An 18,254-nucleotide genomic window follows, 5' to 3' on the forward strand; every position below is an offset into this window, starting at 1 on the left:
AGCTGGGGAAAGGTTTCGGGTGATGCAGGACACACCGTGGGAGAACAGGGTTTGACCCTCAGTGGCTCTCCCAAGCACAGTCAGGCTCTCAGAACCAACTTTCTCCCTGGGGACACCTTTTGCTCAGAGCCCTGCAGAGCTGCAGCTCCCTGGGCAGTGACACTGGGCTGCTTCGGCCCATCTGTGAGGATGGAGACTTCAGGTCTCTAAATCCAGAGCAGCTGCTGGAGTCAATCCAACCTTGGGAGGGAGGGGCTGTGGTGCCTGGGCTGGAGGGCTCTGACTGCCTCGTGGGTCTGGTGTGATGGGATCATGGGGACAGCTGTCAGCAGGTGGGGGATGAATCAGAAATTTCTGCTGAGAAAACCACCTTGGAGCCAGTCCCCTCCTTCCAGAGCAGGAGCCATGAGGGAGCCATCTCTCAGCTGTCCCCTGCCTGGGGACAGCAGGCCCCTCTCCCAGCCTCAGTCTCTGCAGAGGTGGGTCTGGCTCCCAAAAGCCAGGTTTGCCAAGCTGAGCTGATGCCAGGAGGCTGTGGGTGGGTGCCAGCTGTGGGAATGTGCAGCCCTGCCCGGGGACCTCCCAAATGGCATCTCCAAGGGGGGCTGCTCAGTCCTGGCTGTGCCAGCAGCACCCCGCTGAGGTTTTCATCTCCTTTCAGTTCCAACTCTTCCCTCCTTGCCCTTCCCATCGCCGATGTGCCAGCAGGGATGCAGCCTCTGCCCAGCAAGGTTTTCCTCGGGGATCTTTCACCAGCTGCTCATACTGGGAGCACTGGGGGCTGTGGGCACCGCTGGCAGGTCCCTGCTCCCCGTGGGGTGTTTCAGCCTGACAAAGGCTCTTTGGGTGGCCCGTGACCCAAAGCAGATCAGCTCAGAGGAGCCCTCCTGGCCCCAGCCCGGGACAGCCCGGGACAGGGGGAGGACACGAGTCGCTCTCGGGACCGATGTGGCTCCACTTTCCCTGGGAGGTGTGAACGGGCACGGGGAGCAGGACCGAGCCGGGCTGGGACCGAGCCGAGCCGGGCTGGGACAGAGCCGGGCTGGGACCGAGCCGGGCTGGGACCGAGCCGGGCTGGGCTGGCAGTGCCCACCGGGCTGGGACCGAGCCGAGCCGAGCCGGGCTGGGGCCGAGCCGGGCTGGGACCGAGCCGAGCCGGGCTGGGACCGAGCCGGGCTGGGACCGAGCCGGGCCGGGCTGGGGCCGAGCCGGGCTGGGACCGAGCCGAGCCGGGCTGGGACCGAGCCGGGCTGGGACTGAGCCGGGCTGGGCTGGGACCGAGCCGGGCTGGGCTGGGACCGAGCCGGGCTGGCAGTGCCCACCGGGCAGGGCCGCGATGGACACGGCTCCCGCAGCTGCCCCGTGTCCCCCGTGTCCCCCGTGTCCCCCGTGCCCCCCATGTCCCCCGTGCCCCCCGTATCCCCCCGTGTCCCCCCGCACACAGCCGGCGCGGGGGGAGCGAGCTGCCACCAAACCGCAATTTCTCCTTGAAATTCTCGCCTGGGTCTGGGCGAGGAGCCGGGAGAATTTCCCAGAGATGAAATGCGGGAGCAGCGTTCCCAGAACCAGGGGAGGGGCTGCCGAGGGAGGATTAGAGCCGCCTTGACAGTGCACCACTGCGGCTGTGTCCCAGCCGGGCCCGTTACCTGCTGGGACACTCAATTTGCCATTGTTCCCGCGGTGTCACACTCTATTACCAGCATAATGCGGAATGTTTCCGCCGGCCAGCGTACCCACGGCACAGAGCACTGGCATTCCCCAGGAGCACCTCGTAGCAACGGGGCAATGTTCCCCTGTCCTGCCGTCACCCTCCAATCCCGCCAGCCCGGCTGGGAAATCCCTATTGATGGCGCTCCCCAACCCCCAGAATGGCTAAAGGGCGTGTGAATGCGGCAGCGATTTGAAACGACTGCGGCGCTGCGATGGTATCGCTCGCCCTGCCTCACAGTAGGGGAGGAAGCTTAGCTCTTTCTCATCGCTATAAGCTTATTTTTCTCTCTCCCTCTCTCCTTTCCCTCCCCCTCCCTTTAAGCTGCTGAGTTTATATCAAGCCGGCCCCTGATCCCACACACCCCTGTTTAGATGCAAATGACTGCGGGTGTCATGGCTGAGAAAAGCCGTGGGTTATCGTGGTGCGGGTCTGCCTTTTCACAGCTCGTGTCAGGGGCTTAGCCGGGCTCCCGGGGACCCCCGACGGCAGCCCGGGCCCAGCTGCCGCCGCCCCTGCAGCTGCCCCGGCGCCCGGCCCGAGCATCCTCCCGGAGCATCCTCCCGGTGTGTCCCCGGAGAGTCCCCGGTGTGTCCCCGGTGTGTCCCCAGAGAGTCCCCGGTGTGTCCCCGGTGTGTCCCCAGAGAGTCCCCGGAGCATCCTCCCGGTGTGTCCCCGGTGTGTCCCCGGTGTGTCCCCGGAGAGTCCCCGGTGTGTCCCCGGAGAGTCCCCGGTGTGTCCCTGGTGTGTCCCCAGAGAATCCCCGGTGTGTCCCCGGTGTGTCCTCGGTGTGTCCCCGGGGAGTCCCCGGAGCATCCTCCCGGAGCATCCTCCCGGTGTGTCCCCGGTGTGTCCCCGGAGAGTCCCCGGAGAGTCCCCAGAGAGTCCCCGGTGTGTCCCCGGTGTGTCCCCGGTGTGTCCCTGGTGTGTCCCCGGAGAGTCCCCGGAGAGTCCCCGGAGAGTCCCATTGCCTTTAGATAAGAGCTGACCTTATTTTACGAAGAAAAGGGCAAGGAGGGAAGGGGAAAGCAGGTTTTTCTTCCCTCCTTATCCCAGACTGCACACCTGCAGTATAAATCATCTTGGGGAATCTGCTTGTAAAAACATGATCTTACCCCACATTCAGGGGTTGTTTTTTTGGGGTCTTTTGGGTAGTTTTTTTTTTTTTTTTTTTTTTTTTTTTTATGGCCTGGGTTAGAAAGTAAGACATGTCAAAAACAAAAGGTAGAATCACAGAACTATAGAACAGTTTGGGATGGGAGGGACCTTGAAGCCCATCCCATCCCACCCCTGCCATGGCAGGGACACCTCCCACTGTCCCAGGCTGCTCCAAGCCCTGTCCAGCCTGGCCTTGGGCACTGCCAGGGCTCCAGGGGCACCACAGCTGCTCTGGGCACCTGTGCCAGGGCCTGACAACCTCCCAGGGAACAATTCCTAATTCCCAATCTCCCATCCAGCCCTGCCCTCTGGCAGTGGGAGCCATTCCCTGTGTCCTGTCCCTCCATCCCTTGTCCCCAGTCCCTCTCCAGCTCTCCAGGAGCCCCTTTGGGTGCTCAGGGAGGGCAGCCCTGTGCCCCACACTGGCACCAGGAGCCCAGGGAGGCCTGGACACACACTTGGACACCTGTGCCAGGGCAGGGTCTGCTCAGCTGAGCCCTCCCACACTGCTGCTCTGCAGGCTGAGCCCTCCTCCAGTGGAAATGACCATGGTTAACATGTTTGCAGCTCCTTTAAAATGAAATTATCCTCAGTTTATTTTCAGGCTCTGTTAGAAATTATTTTTGATGCTGTTGTAGTGAGAACTGCACCTTTGAAGCTTTTCCAAAATAGCCTCAATCTACCTGAGGGAGCAGCTGGTGAGATTATCCAAGCTAATACTGACAGGGGATTTCACCCAGGTGTTTGTGAGGTGAAACCCCGACCCTTTGCTGGCCAAATGCAGCATGTGAACTGTGACAGGGATTGTCTTGGTTTGGGTTTTGCCTTTGGTTTGTGGGGCTGCACCCCCGGGTGTGCTGGAAGTCAGGAAAAGGGAACATGGCAAGGGTGGCCACAGGATCCAGATTATGGGCCCGAAACTCTTGGTTTGAGGACCACCTAAAGAGCTCCAGGAGAGCTGGAGAGGGACTGGGGACAAGGGATGGAGGGACAGGACCCAGGGAATGGCTCCCACTGCCAGAGGGCAGGGATGGGTGGGAGATTAGGAAGGAATTGTTCCCTGGCAGGGTGGGCACAGGGTGCCCAGAATAGCTGTGGTGTCCCTGGATCCCTGGCAGTGCCCAAGGCCAGGCTGGAGGGGGCTTGGAGCAGCCTGGGACAGTGGAAGGTGTCCCTGCCATGGCAGGGGTGGCACTGGATGACCCAAACCAGTCTGTGACTCTGTTGCTGCATCCAAGGAAGAAGCTGCCAGCACCTCTCACTTCTGTCACCACAGCACCTCTCACTTCTGTCACCAACCCCGAGAGCTCAGCCACATCCCCTCCTCTCCCCCCTCAGCTGGGGGAGCGTGGCTGGGACAGTTCTGCTTTTCTCTGCAGACTGGGAATGTCAAAGGCTCCCTGTTCCTCAGTGCCACACAATGACACCAGTCCCATCCTCGAGCCACTCGTTAATTTTGAAGGCAGCAGGGAAAAGACACGAGCACAGCTCAGAAATGTGAATAATCCCCACGATCAGATGGGCTGGGCTTTGATGTGTCCTCCTTTGCAGACGATGCTGTTTATTTTTAACTGCTCCACTTACAGGTTAGTGAGACATCAGGATAAATACGCCCTGGGAGCCTGGCAGGGCTGTCTGGAGATGTGTCACAGTGGGATTGGGAAAGCTGAATATCCAACGTGCTCACTCATTTTTCTCCATCTGTCAGAAGAGTTTCAGAGCTCTGGGTGATATTTTACCTTGTCAGCTCGGGGTGCATGGAGATGCTGAGGCAAGTCCACACATGAGGCTTTGCTGAGTCCCTGCAGCCGAAAGAATCTTAAAATATTCTCCATAAATTCAAAGTTCAGTTTGCTCATTACAGGGAGGATGGTTCAAATCTAATCTTTAAGTGCTTTCCCGCTGACAGAAATGGTGGTGAGAGATTTTCTGTGTCTCAATGCTTGAACAGTTCTTTCCTAACTTGTTTAGAATTTTTATGACAGTTTCTTAGTGACTGTTTTTAAAGAAAATTAAAAATTTCTGATCTTTTAAGTGCTGAAATTTAGGACAGGCTTTTATGAGGCAGCAAATCAAGAGTGTGTTGAGCCCTGCTGACAAGTTATTTGGTAGTAAATACAACAGTTACCCCAAAATACACCCTGGCACAACAGAGGGGAAATGAATCTCATGGTGCCTATTAGTGCTCTAATAAGGCTTGACAATCCTGGTTCCTGCACAGAATCCCACATTAACACAAAGGAATGATTTTCACTGAAATACTCTACTGACATTTCAGGGATCTGAAACGATACCTACCCTTACTGGGAGGCTGAAACTTGAAAAAAAATAATATCATGAGCTGTTTCTTTGCAGACTATTGGGGCTTTGTAAGAAAGGTTCACCAGAACTCCTGCATTCTCCAGGGGACTCTTGGGAAAGAGTCCAAAGTGCTGCTCTCACCCCAATTTCTCCAGTTCCTTGAAGTTTGTACCATAAAATCCCCATTTCCAAAGCACCACTGGAAACAGTAATTTCTGTGCAATAAAGAGATTTTGGGTTGCAGGGAGCCAGTGCTGTCAACACCCAGGAAAACGAGGGGGAAATGGTTTTGGTTGTGTTCATGAAGCTGGGAAACCAAGATATCACCTCTGGGTGTGCCCTGTGCTGAATGTGGCACAGAGAGAACAGAACCCATGGGAGAAACTGGATATTTTTATCCACTGGGAGTTTTTAATTCACCACTTGGGTTCAGTTTTGTGGGAATGTCTTTTAATCTGGGCTCTGGGATATCTGAGATGTGGGCCAGGTTATGGAGCTGGGCTGGGGAGGGTCAGGCTGGATCTCAGGAAAGGTTCTTCCCCCAGAGGTGCTGGCACTGCCCAGGGACTGGGCACAGCCCCGAGGCTGCCAGAGCTCCAGGAGGGTTTGGACAGCGCTGCCAGGGGTGCCCAGGGTGGGATTTTGGGGGTGTCTGGACAGGGCAGGAGCTGCCCTGGATGATCCCTGTGTATCCCTTCAAACTCAGAGAATTTTGTGATTCTAGGATCTGCCCCTCCAGCCCCTCCTTCCAGCCTGTTTTGGGGCCCTTTCTCATATTTTCCAGTGTAATGCCCCATGATCTCACTGGGAATCCCAATTTTATGGTGCCTCATCAATGCTCCAGTGCCTGATCTGTGCCAGTTTAGAAAGGTGGCATTTCAGAAGCAGGGGAGGAAGGAATTTGGAGAGAGGAGAGGCAAAATTAATTTATAACCTCTCCTTGTTTTCTGCTTTTTGGGTTCATTTGTGAAAATATTCATTGAAATCCCATTGAAAAAAAGATTTATTGAACTAAGCCTGACCAGGACCATGGATTTCAACCATGGTTCCTCACTGGTGGGAAAAACTGAGCCCAGGGACCTCCTGGGGTGGGCAGTTTGTGCTTCAGTGGCTCTGCCTTGATCCCAAAGAGCTCAACCACATCCCCCATCCTTGGCTTTCCCAGGGGTCTGCTGGGCCCTGTTTGGAAATGCTGCATGCCCAGCACAGGGAGGTGGAGCCCAGGATTCCAGAACACCTGAGAACGCTTGGGATAAACCTTCCCCTTCCTCTCTGTCCTCCTTGGCCCTTCTGAGCTCCTGGGTGGGAACATTTCCCTCATCACCCCTTGTGATGGAACACGCCAAAAACGATAAATAAATATAAATAAATGAGAGGAAAACTATAAATATAAATAAATAAATGAGAAATGGAAGCTGGCACATCAGTCCCCAGCCCAGGGGAGCTGCCCCAGCCCGACTGTCCCCATACCTTTGTCCAGGACGGGCCCGAAGATGGCCAGGCTGTCATCGATGGTGGTGCAGTTCCAGCGGCGCCCCCTGAACTGGTGCTGGCACTCCTGGATGCCCAACTTCACCCCCTCGGCCACGCTGGGCATGATCTCGATGTAGTTGCGGCAGAAGCGGAGCTGCTTGGGGACCAGGCCGGGGATGGAGCCGCAGAGGAGGGGCTGGGAGCCCAGGGAGCTGTACTGCTGGCCCAGGGCCAGGGACCTGCAGGGATGGGCACAGGGACAGGGACAGGGTCAGCTTCAGGGCTGGGAACATCCCCGTGCCTGCCCCTGCCCCGTCCTGGTGCCACTCATCACCCCAACCCTGCCCCCACCGTCCCCAGGCGCTGGGAAATGGATTTGTAGGGAATTCTCAAAGCCTGGCAGAAGGATCACACAGTGTGTGCAAACCTTGAGATAAGAAATGCTGGCTCAGAAATGCCCTGGAACAGGACAGACATTGCTGAGAGAGAAATGGAACCAGAAACAAGTTTCAGAGGATGGCCTTGCAAATAACACGAGATACTTTGGAGAAATAGAACTGTGAAAGATGCATTACAGCAGGACCCACAAGAGGTAATTTTAGATTATTTGCTTTAGGGATTTAGGGGTGGCAAAAGCTGATAGGCCAAGGAACACTTATAGCGTATTGTAGTTAGGAAATAGTTGGCTCCTAATTATAATAGCGTAGATTTTAACATCTGTATTGTCTCACCCTTCACACGAGACTGAAAATGGAATAAAAGTTTTTAAAACACCTCTCAGTTGCCCCATCTGTGGGTCGGAAAAGGGCTTAATCCAACACAGGGGCTGGAGGGTCTGACAGGACCTGCCAGGGACTGGACCCAGGGCTGCAACACCCGGAGCCCAGAGGATTCCCTGGGATCTCTCAGCCGCCAGGAGAACTGACCTGAGAGTTCTCAGGTGGAAAGTTCAGCAACTTGGCCCTGTGCAAGGCCAAGTTCAGCAGCAGAGGGATCAGCATTCCTGCACAGGGGCTGCTCTGGGTCAGAGGTGTCAGTGCAGGTGGCCCTGGCACAGACTGAGCCACCACAGTCCCACCTGGAGGGACAGCAGGCTCAGGGAGCAGCTGAGCTGGGGAAGGTGCAAGGCAGCTTTGAGAGAATCCATTCTACTGCTCCATCTGAGGTATTGATGATTCTGAGATTGTAGAAAGTCTCTGTATTTCAGCCCCACTGCCAAAGCAGAAGCCATAATTGGTCTGTGCTGGTTTCAAGGTTGTTTATTCTGTTTATCTCTAACATGTTCTGCTGCCCTGCCGCAGCTCTGTCCTGCAGGGCAGCGTGTGGGGCTCTGCCCTCAGTGGGATGTTACAAACATTAAATACCACAAACTACCTGTGCTGGATTTACAATAACGTGCCAATATCTGTCACCTACGTTAAACAGTGTGTCCCCAGCCTGAACCAACAGAAAAATGCCAACAGCACAGTGAAACATGGAGGGCATGAAGAAGGAGAAAAAGGACAAGACACACCCAATTCCTCCATCTTGTCCCCTTTGGACCCCTCATCTAGAATCCTAAAATTTTACTTTTTCACCCATGCCACACTTAATTATTACTCATATCAAACACTCAGAGCTTGTAATTCATCCTGTGAGATTGAAAACTCTTTTCCATGGACAGAGATCACAGCCAGTGTCTCTGGGGGCTCTGTCCAGGGGGGTTCCTGACCCCTGCCAGGGTCCCAGGGCAGCCAGAGGGAAGCCCTGGGTTCCCACAAAGGGTGAAGACACAGGGCCTGAAGAGGCACTGAGACTCTGGTGTTGCACAGATCAGGGACAGCCAGAGGTGTCCCTGCAGAAAGTGGGTTCAGAAGCGTGTGAGCAGCAGCTCTGTGACCACCCCAAACTCAGAGCACAGACCTCACCGTGCAGCCACCACTGTGGGCAAATAAAAGGAGTTTTGACTCAGCATCTTCCCAGCCCATGGGGGGATTGCTGGGGTGTCCTGAGCAGGGTCTGGATGATCCTTGTTGGGTCTCTCCCAGCTCAGGAGATTCTCTGACCCCTTGGCTCTGTTTCTCTTGGACTGGGAGAGGCAAGAGCTGGGTGAGGCTGTCCCTGGGGCAGCCCTGGTGTCTCTCTGTGCTGCCGTGTCCCATGGCTGCTCCACAGTCAGGTTTTGGTCCAGCAGCACGCCCAGCTCTTGCTCTGCACTCTTTGCTGGTTGCCCCCAGCCTCTGCAGGTGTCTGGGGCTGCTTTTTCCCAGCTCCCTTGGTTGGAGCTCATCCCATTCCTGTCACATTCCAACCACTTCCCCCACTGCATCTGTGTTTCTCCCTCAAGCTCCTGGAGACTGTGTGGAATAAAACAATCGTTTGTAGTCCTTGGTTGATCCAGGCTGGGAGAGCCCTCAGGAGCAGGGACATTTCTGGGTCAATTTGGTCTCTCAGGGCCTTGTCCTTCCACAGTTTGAGCTCCTCCAAGGACAGAGATGCCATGGGACATGTGGGGGGACTGTCCTCATCCAGAGCTGCTCTTCCTCAGAGAGTGGCTGAGATGTGAAGATGAAATAAAACCTCTTTGAAATCCAGATCTGAGATCCCAGGGGCAAATCTTATGTCTTACACAAGATATCAAACCCAAAAATCTCAATCACCAGAGTCAAATCTAAATCAGAGGAGTTAAATCTTCATCACAGGAGCTCATGGGGATGAAGGAAGAACATAAGGAGAGGAAGTGGCACAGGGTGAATTTGAGAGATGGAGGAAAAGCAGCATTTTTAAGGCACAAACACAACCCCAAGGCTGGCAGCTGCAGGACTGACAGACCCCATTTCCTTCTCCTGCTCTCTGTCCCTCCTGGTTCCCACATCTGTGGCTCCCATGGTGAGGGATGGGTGTGCACAGAGGGGCTGGCTTTGTGTCTGGGAAATAATTAGCATGGCCTCTATTATTTTAGAAGGTTGATCAATTGCTTTATTATACTATACAATATTATACTATTAGGAAAACTCATTGCTCTTGCAGACAGTCTGATACAGACAGACCAAATTGGTTCATTGAAATCTAAACACTATCACTACTGGCCAATTAAGAAATCACTCTTTGGTAAACAAATCTCTATAACACATTCCACATGTGCACAACAACAAGTGCAGCAAATGAAGATAAAAATTGCTTCTCATTTTTTTCTCTGAGCTTTCTTACAGCTTCTCACAGCTTCCCAGGAAAATCCTGGGAGAGCTATCTCTCTGTTCAGGGGATAGGTGATTACCACACGTGCCCACACCCATCTTCCTCCTCCCTGCAGAGCTGCCCACAAACTCATCTTCCCTTTGGCTGGAAAGGCCCCTGGTACCCAGAGAGATGAGACCCAGCAGTGTTTGGGAACAGCAGGTCAGAACTGTTCCTGGGCTCAGGAAAAGCAGCATTTAGGGCAGGTTTCTGCCAGGGAGTTCAAAAGATTCTGGGACATTTCTTCCTCCCTCCCTGGAGGCAGCAGTGCTGGACCCACTGTGTGCCCAAGGCTGCTCAGAGCAGCTGGGATTTACCAGCCAGAACCAACCCTGTCAGCTGTGGGAGAGGTTTGACAGCAACTTCTGGGAGCCAGAGGAAGTTTGGTAAGAGGATCCATGTTTACTCCTGAAAGATTTCCTACCAAGGTCATTGAGACAGAAACCAAGAAAGAAAAAAGGATAAATAAGCTAAACTGCAACTGCCTATTGCAATCAGCATTTGTTTGTCGTTCCTGACCAATGAGTAAACTCATGAGCTTTGTAAGAATATAAAATATGTATTTTTGTATAAATATAAAATATGTATAAAATAGAAAATATAAAAAGCATCCATGCTATAATAAAAACAGTTTGAAGCCTTGTGGAAAGGGAGTGTGTTGCTTTGTGCTGTCTCTGTCTCAACCCCAACACCCCTCCATGAACGGGGCTCCATGGGGTGCTGCCCTCCAGGACAGCAGCTCCTGGGAAGGTTTTGTCTGTCCTGTGCTGGGTGAGCAGGTGGCTCTGGGCTGGCCCTTGGGGTGTGCTCAGGTGTGCTTTTACAGGTTCATGGTGAGAGAAAAGCAAAGGGCCAGGAGGGGACCCCTGGGGAACAATCTGCTGGGCCACCCCTTTATCTTTCTTCTCAATCCCATAACCTGGTGCTGTCTGTGATGAGTCCTGGGAGCTCTTGGGGTCCTGGGGATGAACAGGACTCTGCTCAGCCCTGGGTAATATTGGCATTTGTGAGCTCCAGCCTGGGGGAATCAGCCCCTGTGGCTGCCTGAGCTCGCTGCTGCAGCTTTTCATTGGAAACACAGGGAGAACCTCCCTGGGATGTGCTGCTCTGGGAGGAATCTTTTTTTGCCAGGGTTGGGATTAAATGTGTGAGCTGGTATTTCTTGTTCAGACTCGGATATTTATTAGTTCTTTGTCACAGTCTCACAAACCCTGAGTTCTACAGCACTTCACTCTAGCAAGCTGAAAATGGAGCCCTGTCTCTCTCTCTACAAGGCCTTTTAAGGATAAACTGTCCAATTAAGAAATGATACCTCAATTATTTTTACTTTTAACCCAATGACCAACCACCTGTGCCTGCAATGGGGACTTTTTTTATCCAATTACACAAAACCACCCGAACCCATGGAGAAGAAGGTGAAGAAGAAGAAGAAGAAGAAGAAGAAGAAGAAGAAGAAGAAGAAGAAGAAGAAGAAGAAGGACCAGCCTCCACTCTAAAAGCTCCATCTTCCTTTATATATATTACTATATTCTAAACCCTTAAACTCTGAGTTTCCCACCCTGTGATATCACACACTTCTATCCAAACTCCACACCCACAATCCCAGTTCTGTCATTCCATTTTGGAAGCTTCTCCACGGCCTCAGGTCAATGCAGTGTTCTCCTGGGGGTCAGTGCCTGTCAGCACAGAAAATCTGAAGTTCTCAGCATCCAGGGTTCCAGCACTGCTCTGGGAATGTTTTCTGGCTCTGAACCCAGCAGCTGGAAGCAGATGAATTTGGAGAACTCTTTTTTTCCCTTCCCATACCAGGACAGCTCCAGCCCCATGGCAGGAGAGCTCTGGGCTGTCACTAAGGGCACATCTTGTCCCCTGGAGCACTCCCTGCACTGCAGCTCTCCCTTTCCCCTCCTGAGGGATCTCCCACATAAATGGGGACAAGCTGCAGGGATCCTGGGCCCCTCTGTGCCACCTGTCCTGACAAAGCACATGGAGGGATGGAGGGAGGCAGGAAGAGGCTCTCCCTGTGGATAGACTGGCAGAGGATGGAATATTTTCACTCTGAGTGTCTAATCCCACTTAAATCCAGTGTCTAAACCCACCTTTCTAACAATTTAGCCTGAAAAATTGTTATAATGATTTTACATTTTCCTCACTGGAGCCTCCAGCACACCTGGAGGTGCACGAGGAGCTCCATGAGTGCTGCTGGTCGTGGTGGCTCCTGCTCTTCCTGAGCTCCTCCACAGCCCTTGAGAGCTCCCAGGAACTCCAGTGAAGCTCTTTGAAACCACAATTGCAAAATCCCAGAATGGTTTGGGTTGAAAGGGACCTTAAAGCCCACCCAGTGCCACCCCTGCCATGGCAGGGACACCTTCCACCGTCCCAGGCTGCTCCAAGCTCCATCCAGCCTGGCCTTGGGCACTGCCAGGGCTCCAGGGGCACCACAGCTGCTCTGGCAGGAGCTGTTTGCTCCCCCAGCAGAGTTACAAACGTGGTCCTGTTTGGCTCTCTGACACCAATCAATGCCTCAGATTGACCCCTGAGGTTCTCACACAGCACTGGGGAACCAGCAGGGACAAGCAGCTCACAGCTGGGGCCTTGTTTGCCTTGGGGAAAACCTGTCTCTGCCTGGAGGGGGTTTTATTGCACAGCTTTGAGATGTATTTGGTGTTTTCCAGTTCTGGTCAATGTTTCTGCTCCGAGCAGTGGCACTGGTGCATCCTGGCCTGGGGACACAGCGCTGGGAGCAGCACTTTCCATCCTGCCTCTTTCTCTGTCTCACACCTGCTGCAATCTTCACCTTTTTTAATTCTGCTACTGTGCTGACTGCAGCCCTTTGAGGGCAGGGGAGCACACAGATTCTTGGGTTTGCCTGAAGATCAAGAGCAGCAGCAGGGAGAATTTTGCAAGTCAAAGCATGCATTGGATGTTCACATCTGAGGGGGGAAATGCCAGGTCTTGACTGAATGTGGAGAACAGACAAAACCTGACAGGATTCCAATGAGGAGAGGGACTGCATAGCAGCTTTTCACTCAGGAATCACCCTCTGAGTGTGTCTGGGGCTTGGAGCTTTTCCACAGAGGGGACACCTGTGTCACCACAGACTCCCCACCCAGCTCTGCAGTCCCTGGGGGTCAGTGAAACAGACTAAAAGTTCATTTTTTAAAAGGAGGTTCATCTGCCTGAGCATTAGAGGCTGATGGCCCAGCCAAGGGTGAGGGCCAGGGCAGGAATGGGTTTGAATCTTTAACTGTCCTGGAAAGTGTCCACAGATTTTACAGCCCAGGGTGACCCCTTGAAGCAGAGAGCTCTTTTTCCACTTGGTGTGCTCGGAAATGACCTCGTTAAAGAGTGTGTGTGAATTGTATCATCTGAACAACATTTAGCACCCACAAGGCCAGATTCTGTCCCATTAAACTTCCTCCTTAATGTAGTCACTAAGGGCCATAATCCTTTTAAAAGGCAAAAATCCATCTAGAAATCACTCCCACACCTGTGGCTGCTTGGAAGGAATTTAATCATCACTCTGAGAGCTTTCCTCAGCTCAGAGGAATTTAAATTCCTCTGGGTCCTGGGTGATGGTTGTTTATTGTCCATGCACACGGTGGTGTGACAGCACACCTGGGAAGGGAAGGGGTGTGCAGTGGGTGGGGAAAGGGGTTTGTGAGCAATGCTGGCATCACAAAAATGCCCTCAGGGTCACCTGATGGATGGATGGATGGATGGATGGATGGTGGGTGATGGATGGATGGATGGATGATGGATGGATGGATGGATGATGGATGGATGGATGGATGATGGATGGATGATGGATGGATGGATGATGGAGGGATGGATGGATGGTGGATGGATGGTGGGTGATGGATGGATGGATGGATGGATGGATGGATGGATGGATGGATGGAGGGATGGATGGATGGATGATGGATGGATGATGGATGGATGGATGATGGAGGGATGGATGGATGATGGATGGATGGATGGATGGATGGATGGATGGATGATGGATGGATGATGGATGGATGGATGGATGGATGGATGGATGATGGATGGATGGATGGATGGATGATGGATGGATGGATGGATGGATGATGGATGGATGATGGATGGATGGATGGATGGATGATGGATGGATGGATGATGGATGGATGATGGATGGATGGATGATGGATGGATGGATGGATGGATGGATGGATGATGGATGATGGATGAGGGATGGATGGATGGATGGATGGATGGATGGATGGATGGATGGATGATGGATGGATGGATGATGGATGATGGATGGATGGATGGATGGATGAATGGATGGATGGATGATGGATGGATGGATGATGGATGGAGGGATGGATGGATGGATGGATGGATGGATGATGGATGGATGGATGGATGGATGATGGATGGATGATGGATGGATGGATGGATGGATGGATGATGGATGGATGATGGATGGAGGGATGGATGGATGGATGGATGGATGGATGGATGATGGATGGAGAGATGGCAGGGAGGCAGGGAGAGGCTCTCCCTATGGACAGGCTGGGAGAGGATGAATTATTTTCATTCTGAGTGTCTAATCCCACTGAGACCAAAAGGGAAGGAGGTTCAGGTGTGCAGTGATGCAGCAGAAAGGGAAAGTCAAACCAGAAAAAATCCAGGGGGAAGCACCAAGGGAGGTGTTGGGAGGAGTCTGCCCTGCTCAGTGTGAGTGTTTGCACTCAGGGAATAATAACCAGCATTTGATGTATTTCTCACATAAATAAATATTATTTATTGTGTTCTATCAATCATTTTAAAAAGCTGCCAAACGACACCCAGTAATGACAGATCATCTGCCCAAAGAGGAGCATCTGGTTGTGCTTTATCTTCTTCCTGTACCCTAAAAAAAGTCACTGTGGGATGGGGTTTCCCTGTTTCCCTTTAAAAATGTACCCAGATCCTTCAGATTTAATGAAATTTAGGGGCAAATAAGGGAGAACATCACTCAAACCCCAAGCATTTGTTCAGGGCTCATGTGACCAGGTGATTTCTTTACTGAAATCAGGAATCACATGTGCTTGCTAGGGGCAGATTTTTGTGTCTAAACCCCAAATGTGTTTTCTCCAATCTCCCAGTGATCTACCCAATAATTGGTGCCACTTTTGCCCTCTCCAAGTCCTGAGTGCTGCTGACAGTGCTGCTCATGTGGCAGAAGGGTGCTTCAAAACCCCCAAATCCATCTGCTGGGCTGAGTCTCACACGTTGAGCACCCCCAGGACCTCATCTGGTGGAGATGAGCCCAGGGCAGTGAGGGAGGAACACCACTGTGCCAAGGACACGACACCAGGGAGATGCCCTGGGGTTTCAGGAGTTCTGGGTCTCCTGAGGGTTTGGGAACTGTTGGAATCTGGGGAGCTCAGAAATTCCTGTGGAAAGGGCAAGAGGAATGGGGGATGCCAGAGGACCGGGTCCTTCAGGAATGTTCTCCTGGTGGTCTGCGGGGAGCAGGGACCTCTCTTCTCCCCCAGCACCGGGCAGGATGAGCTGAGGGAGGAGTGACCAGCTGCAAGTTGAGCTGCCAGCCAGGAAAAGCCATTGTGACCCCCTGGTACTGAGCAGAGCCCAGGGAATGCTGGCAGAGGAGCCTGGTGAGGTGTCTGGGGGTGTGAGCCACAGCTTGGGCACGAATGTCACCTCTCTGGTGTCAGAATCTGAGGTATTGATGATTCTGAGATTGTAAAAGTCTCTGTCTGTCAGCCCCACAGCCAAAGCAGAAGCCATAATTGGTCTGTGCTGGTTTCAAGGTTGTTTATTCTGTTTATCTCTAACATGTTCTGCTGCCCTGCCGCAGCTCTGTCCTGCAGGGCAGCGTGTGGGGCTCTGCCCTCAGTGGGATGGTACAAACATTAAATACCAGAAACTACCTGTGCTGGATTTACAATAACGTGCCAATATCTGTCACCTACGTTGGACAGTGTGTCCCCAGCCTAAACCAACAGAAAAATGCCAACACCACAGTGAAACATGGAGGGCATGAAGAAGGAGAAAAAGGACAAGGCACACCCAATTCCTCCATCTTGTCCCCTTTGGACCCCTAATCTAGAATCTTAAAATTTTACTTTTGCACCCATGCCACACTTAATTATTACTTATATCAAACACTCAGAGCTGGTAATTCACCCTGTAAGATTGAAAACTCCTCTCCATGGACAGAGATCACAGACAGTGTCTCTGGGGGCTCTGTCCAGGGGGGTTCCTGACCCCTGCCAGGGTCCCAGGGCAGCCAGAGGGAAGCCCTGGATTCCCACATCTGGGGGCAGGCAGGACGTGCCACAGCCCTGGGGTGCTGCAGGCTGAGCCTCTGCCCCCTGCAGCGGCATCTCCAGGGGAATGCAGCCACCCCTCACATTCAGCAGAGGTAAATGAGACATCCAGGGCAGGAGGATGGGGTTGTGTTTATGGAATTGGATTCCTCAGCTCTGGGATTTGCCTACAGCTTCCCTCCTGGCTGTGTTCAGGGTGGTTCTGCCCTTCTGTTTCCTCCGTGGAGCTCTGGCTGGGGCTGTGCTGTCTCACCAAGCTCAGGATGCTGCAGGCACTGCTGCAGGAGCTGGGGTGGTTTAAGCCTCCTCCTTGTTGTAAATGGGATGTTAAACACGGGCAGGGGACAAAGGAGCAACAGCAGCGAGCTGAGGCAGTGGCTTATGCTGACAGTTTGATCAGTCTATTGGAAAGACTTCTGAGAGATTATTTAGTTACAGTGGGAAGAGGGGAAGATTAAGACTTTGTGTCCAGCAGAAGAGGGTGGGACAATAGCTGGTGAGTGGGAATTCAGACCAGGGGAGTGCAAAGGCACAAATCTCAAAGCAAAAGCCCAATGCCCAACACTTGTTGCAGATTCTGTTACACTGAGTGTCCTCAAATCCAGCCTGTGCCTTTCTGAAAGGAGCTGTTGGAGCCAGGACAGGTGAATTGCTCACTCTCAGGGTGAAGGGATCACACTCAGGGGTCACATTGCCCTGCCTGGCTTTGCAAGGTGGGATTTTTTCCTGCCCTCTGTGCCCATGAGGAGGAAGAGCCCACTCAGTGGGTGTTGTGCTAGCAGAGGAGGATGGCACAGGAGCTGTTGTGTAAGGGGGGGATCAATATTATCTACATTCCTGAATATATCAATATTCTCTAACTAAAGCTGAAGTCCTCCAGCAGCCTCTGGTAAAACCCTGAGGTCTGCAGGGCATGGGCAGGGCACAGGAGCTCTGCACACCATGAGTCCAAGGCGACTCTGTAATTTCAAATAACTCTGTGGGAACTGCAGAGCACACAGGGATCCCTCGTGCAGGGCTGGAGGAAGGACAGAGGCTCCCCAGATGGGCTGTGCTGACCCCACCAGTGCTGCAGAGTTCCTTGAACCCACAGGCACTGAGGAAAATTCCTCTGTCCCCTGCTGATTTTTTCCCCCTACTGCTCTATTCCTTTGTGATCCAAACAAGCTTTGGAAAGAAATTGGCTTTAAACCTTTCCCAAGTGCTCTGTCTGCAGCTCACGTTGCAGAAACATCCACAGTCTGCAAACCCCAGAATCCTGGGGGCTGCTCCAAGCCCCAGGTGAGGCTGGTCCCCTCCACCTCTCTTACAGTCTCTCCTGGGTTTTGACTCCTGATGGCTCAGGAGCAGAAAAAAATTCTGCTCCAGAGCCCTCCTGCACCTCAGGCTTCCTCAGAACTCCAAGTTCAGTGTCCCTGGGCCAAACCTGGGTCATTTTATTGATCCTTCAAAAGTTTCCTGTCCACCCTTTGCCTCCCACCCCTCCCCACCAGAGGTAATTTGCTCTGCAGACACGACCCTGGTTTGGCCTTTCCAGAGCTGCTCCAGAGAACCATGGAACCCCAGAATGGTTTGGGTGGGCAGGGACCCTAAAGCCCATCTCATTCCATCCCTGCCATGGGAATGATTGTCCCAGGCTGCTCCAAGCCCTGTCCAACCCAGCCCTGGGCACTGCCACCGCTGCCTTGGGCACCCTGTGCCAGGGTCTCTCGCCCTCACACCAGCAGCAGGGAGCTCATCCTGCCCCTGTGCTGGGCACTGCTGAGGGCACACCTCGAGGGCTGTGCCCAGCTCTGGCCCCTCACTTTGGGAAGGACTTTGGGACACTCGAGTGCATCCAGAGTGGGCAGCGAGGCTGGAGAGGGGCTGGGAACACAAACCCTGTGAGGAACCCCTGAGGGAGCTGGGGGTGCTCAGCCTGGAGAAAAGGAGACTCAGGGGTGACCTTATCACTCTCCACAACTCCTGAAAGGTGCCTGTGGCCAGCTGGGGTTGGGCTCCTTCTCCAGGAACTGACAGAACCAGAGGACACAGCCTCGAGCTGCACCAATGGAAATAGAGGTTGGATATTAGAAAAAAGTTTTTTACAGAAAGGTGAT

The 18,254-nt window shown here is 53.1% G+C and overlaps 1 protein-coding gene across 1 annotated transcript in view; it reads right to left on the reverse strand.

Annotated features, from left to right (window-relative positions):
* Positions 1-18,254, reverse strand: part of WNT3 (Wnt family member 3) — a 45,155-nt gene that overhangs the window by 4,778 nt on the left and 22,123 nt on the right. Inside the window, exon 2 of the mRNA XM_030256483.4 lies at positions 6,638-6,879. Coding sequence (XP_030112343.2) covers positions 6,638-6,879 — 242 coding nt within the window. The remainder of the gene's footprint in view (positions 1-6,637; positions 6,880-18,254) is intronic.

The sequence above is a fragment of the Taeniopygia guttata genome, chromosome 27 (assembly GCF_048771995.1).
Source record: "Taeniopygia guttata chromosome 27, bTaeGut7.mat, whole genome shotgun sequence".
NCBI lineage: Eukaryota > Metazoa > Chordata > Aves > Passeriformes > Estrildidae > Taeniopygia > Taeniopygia guttata.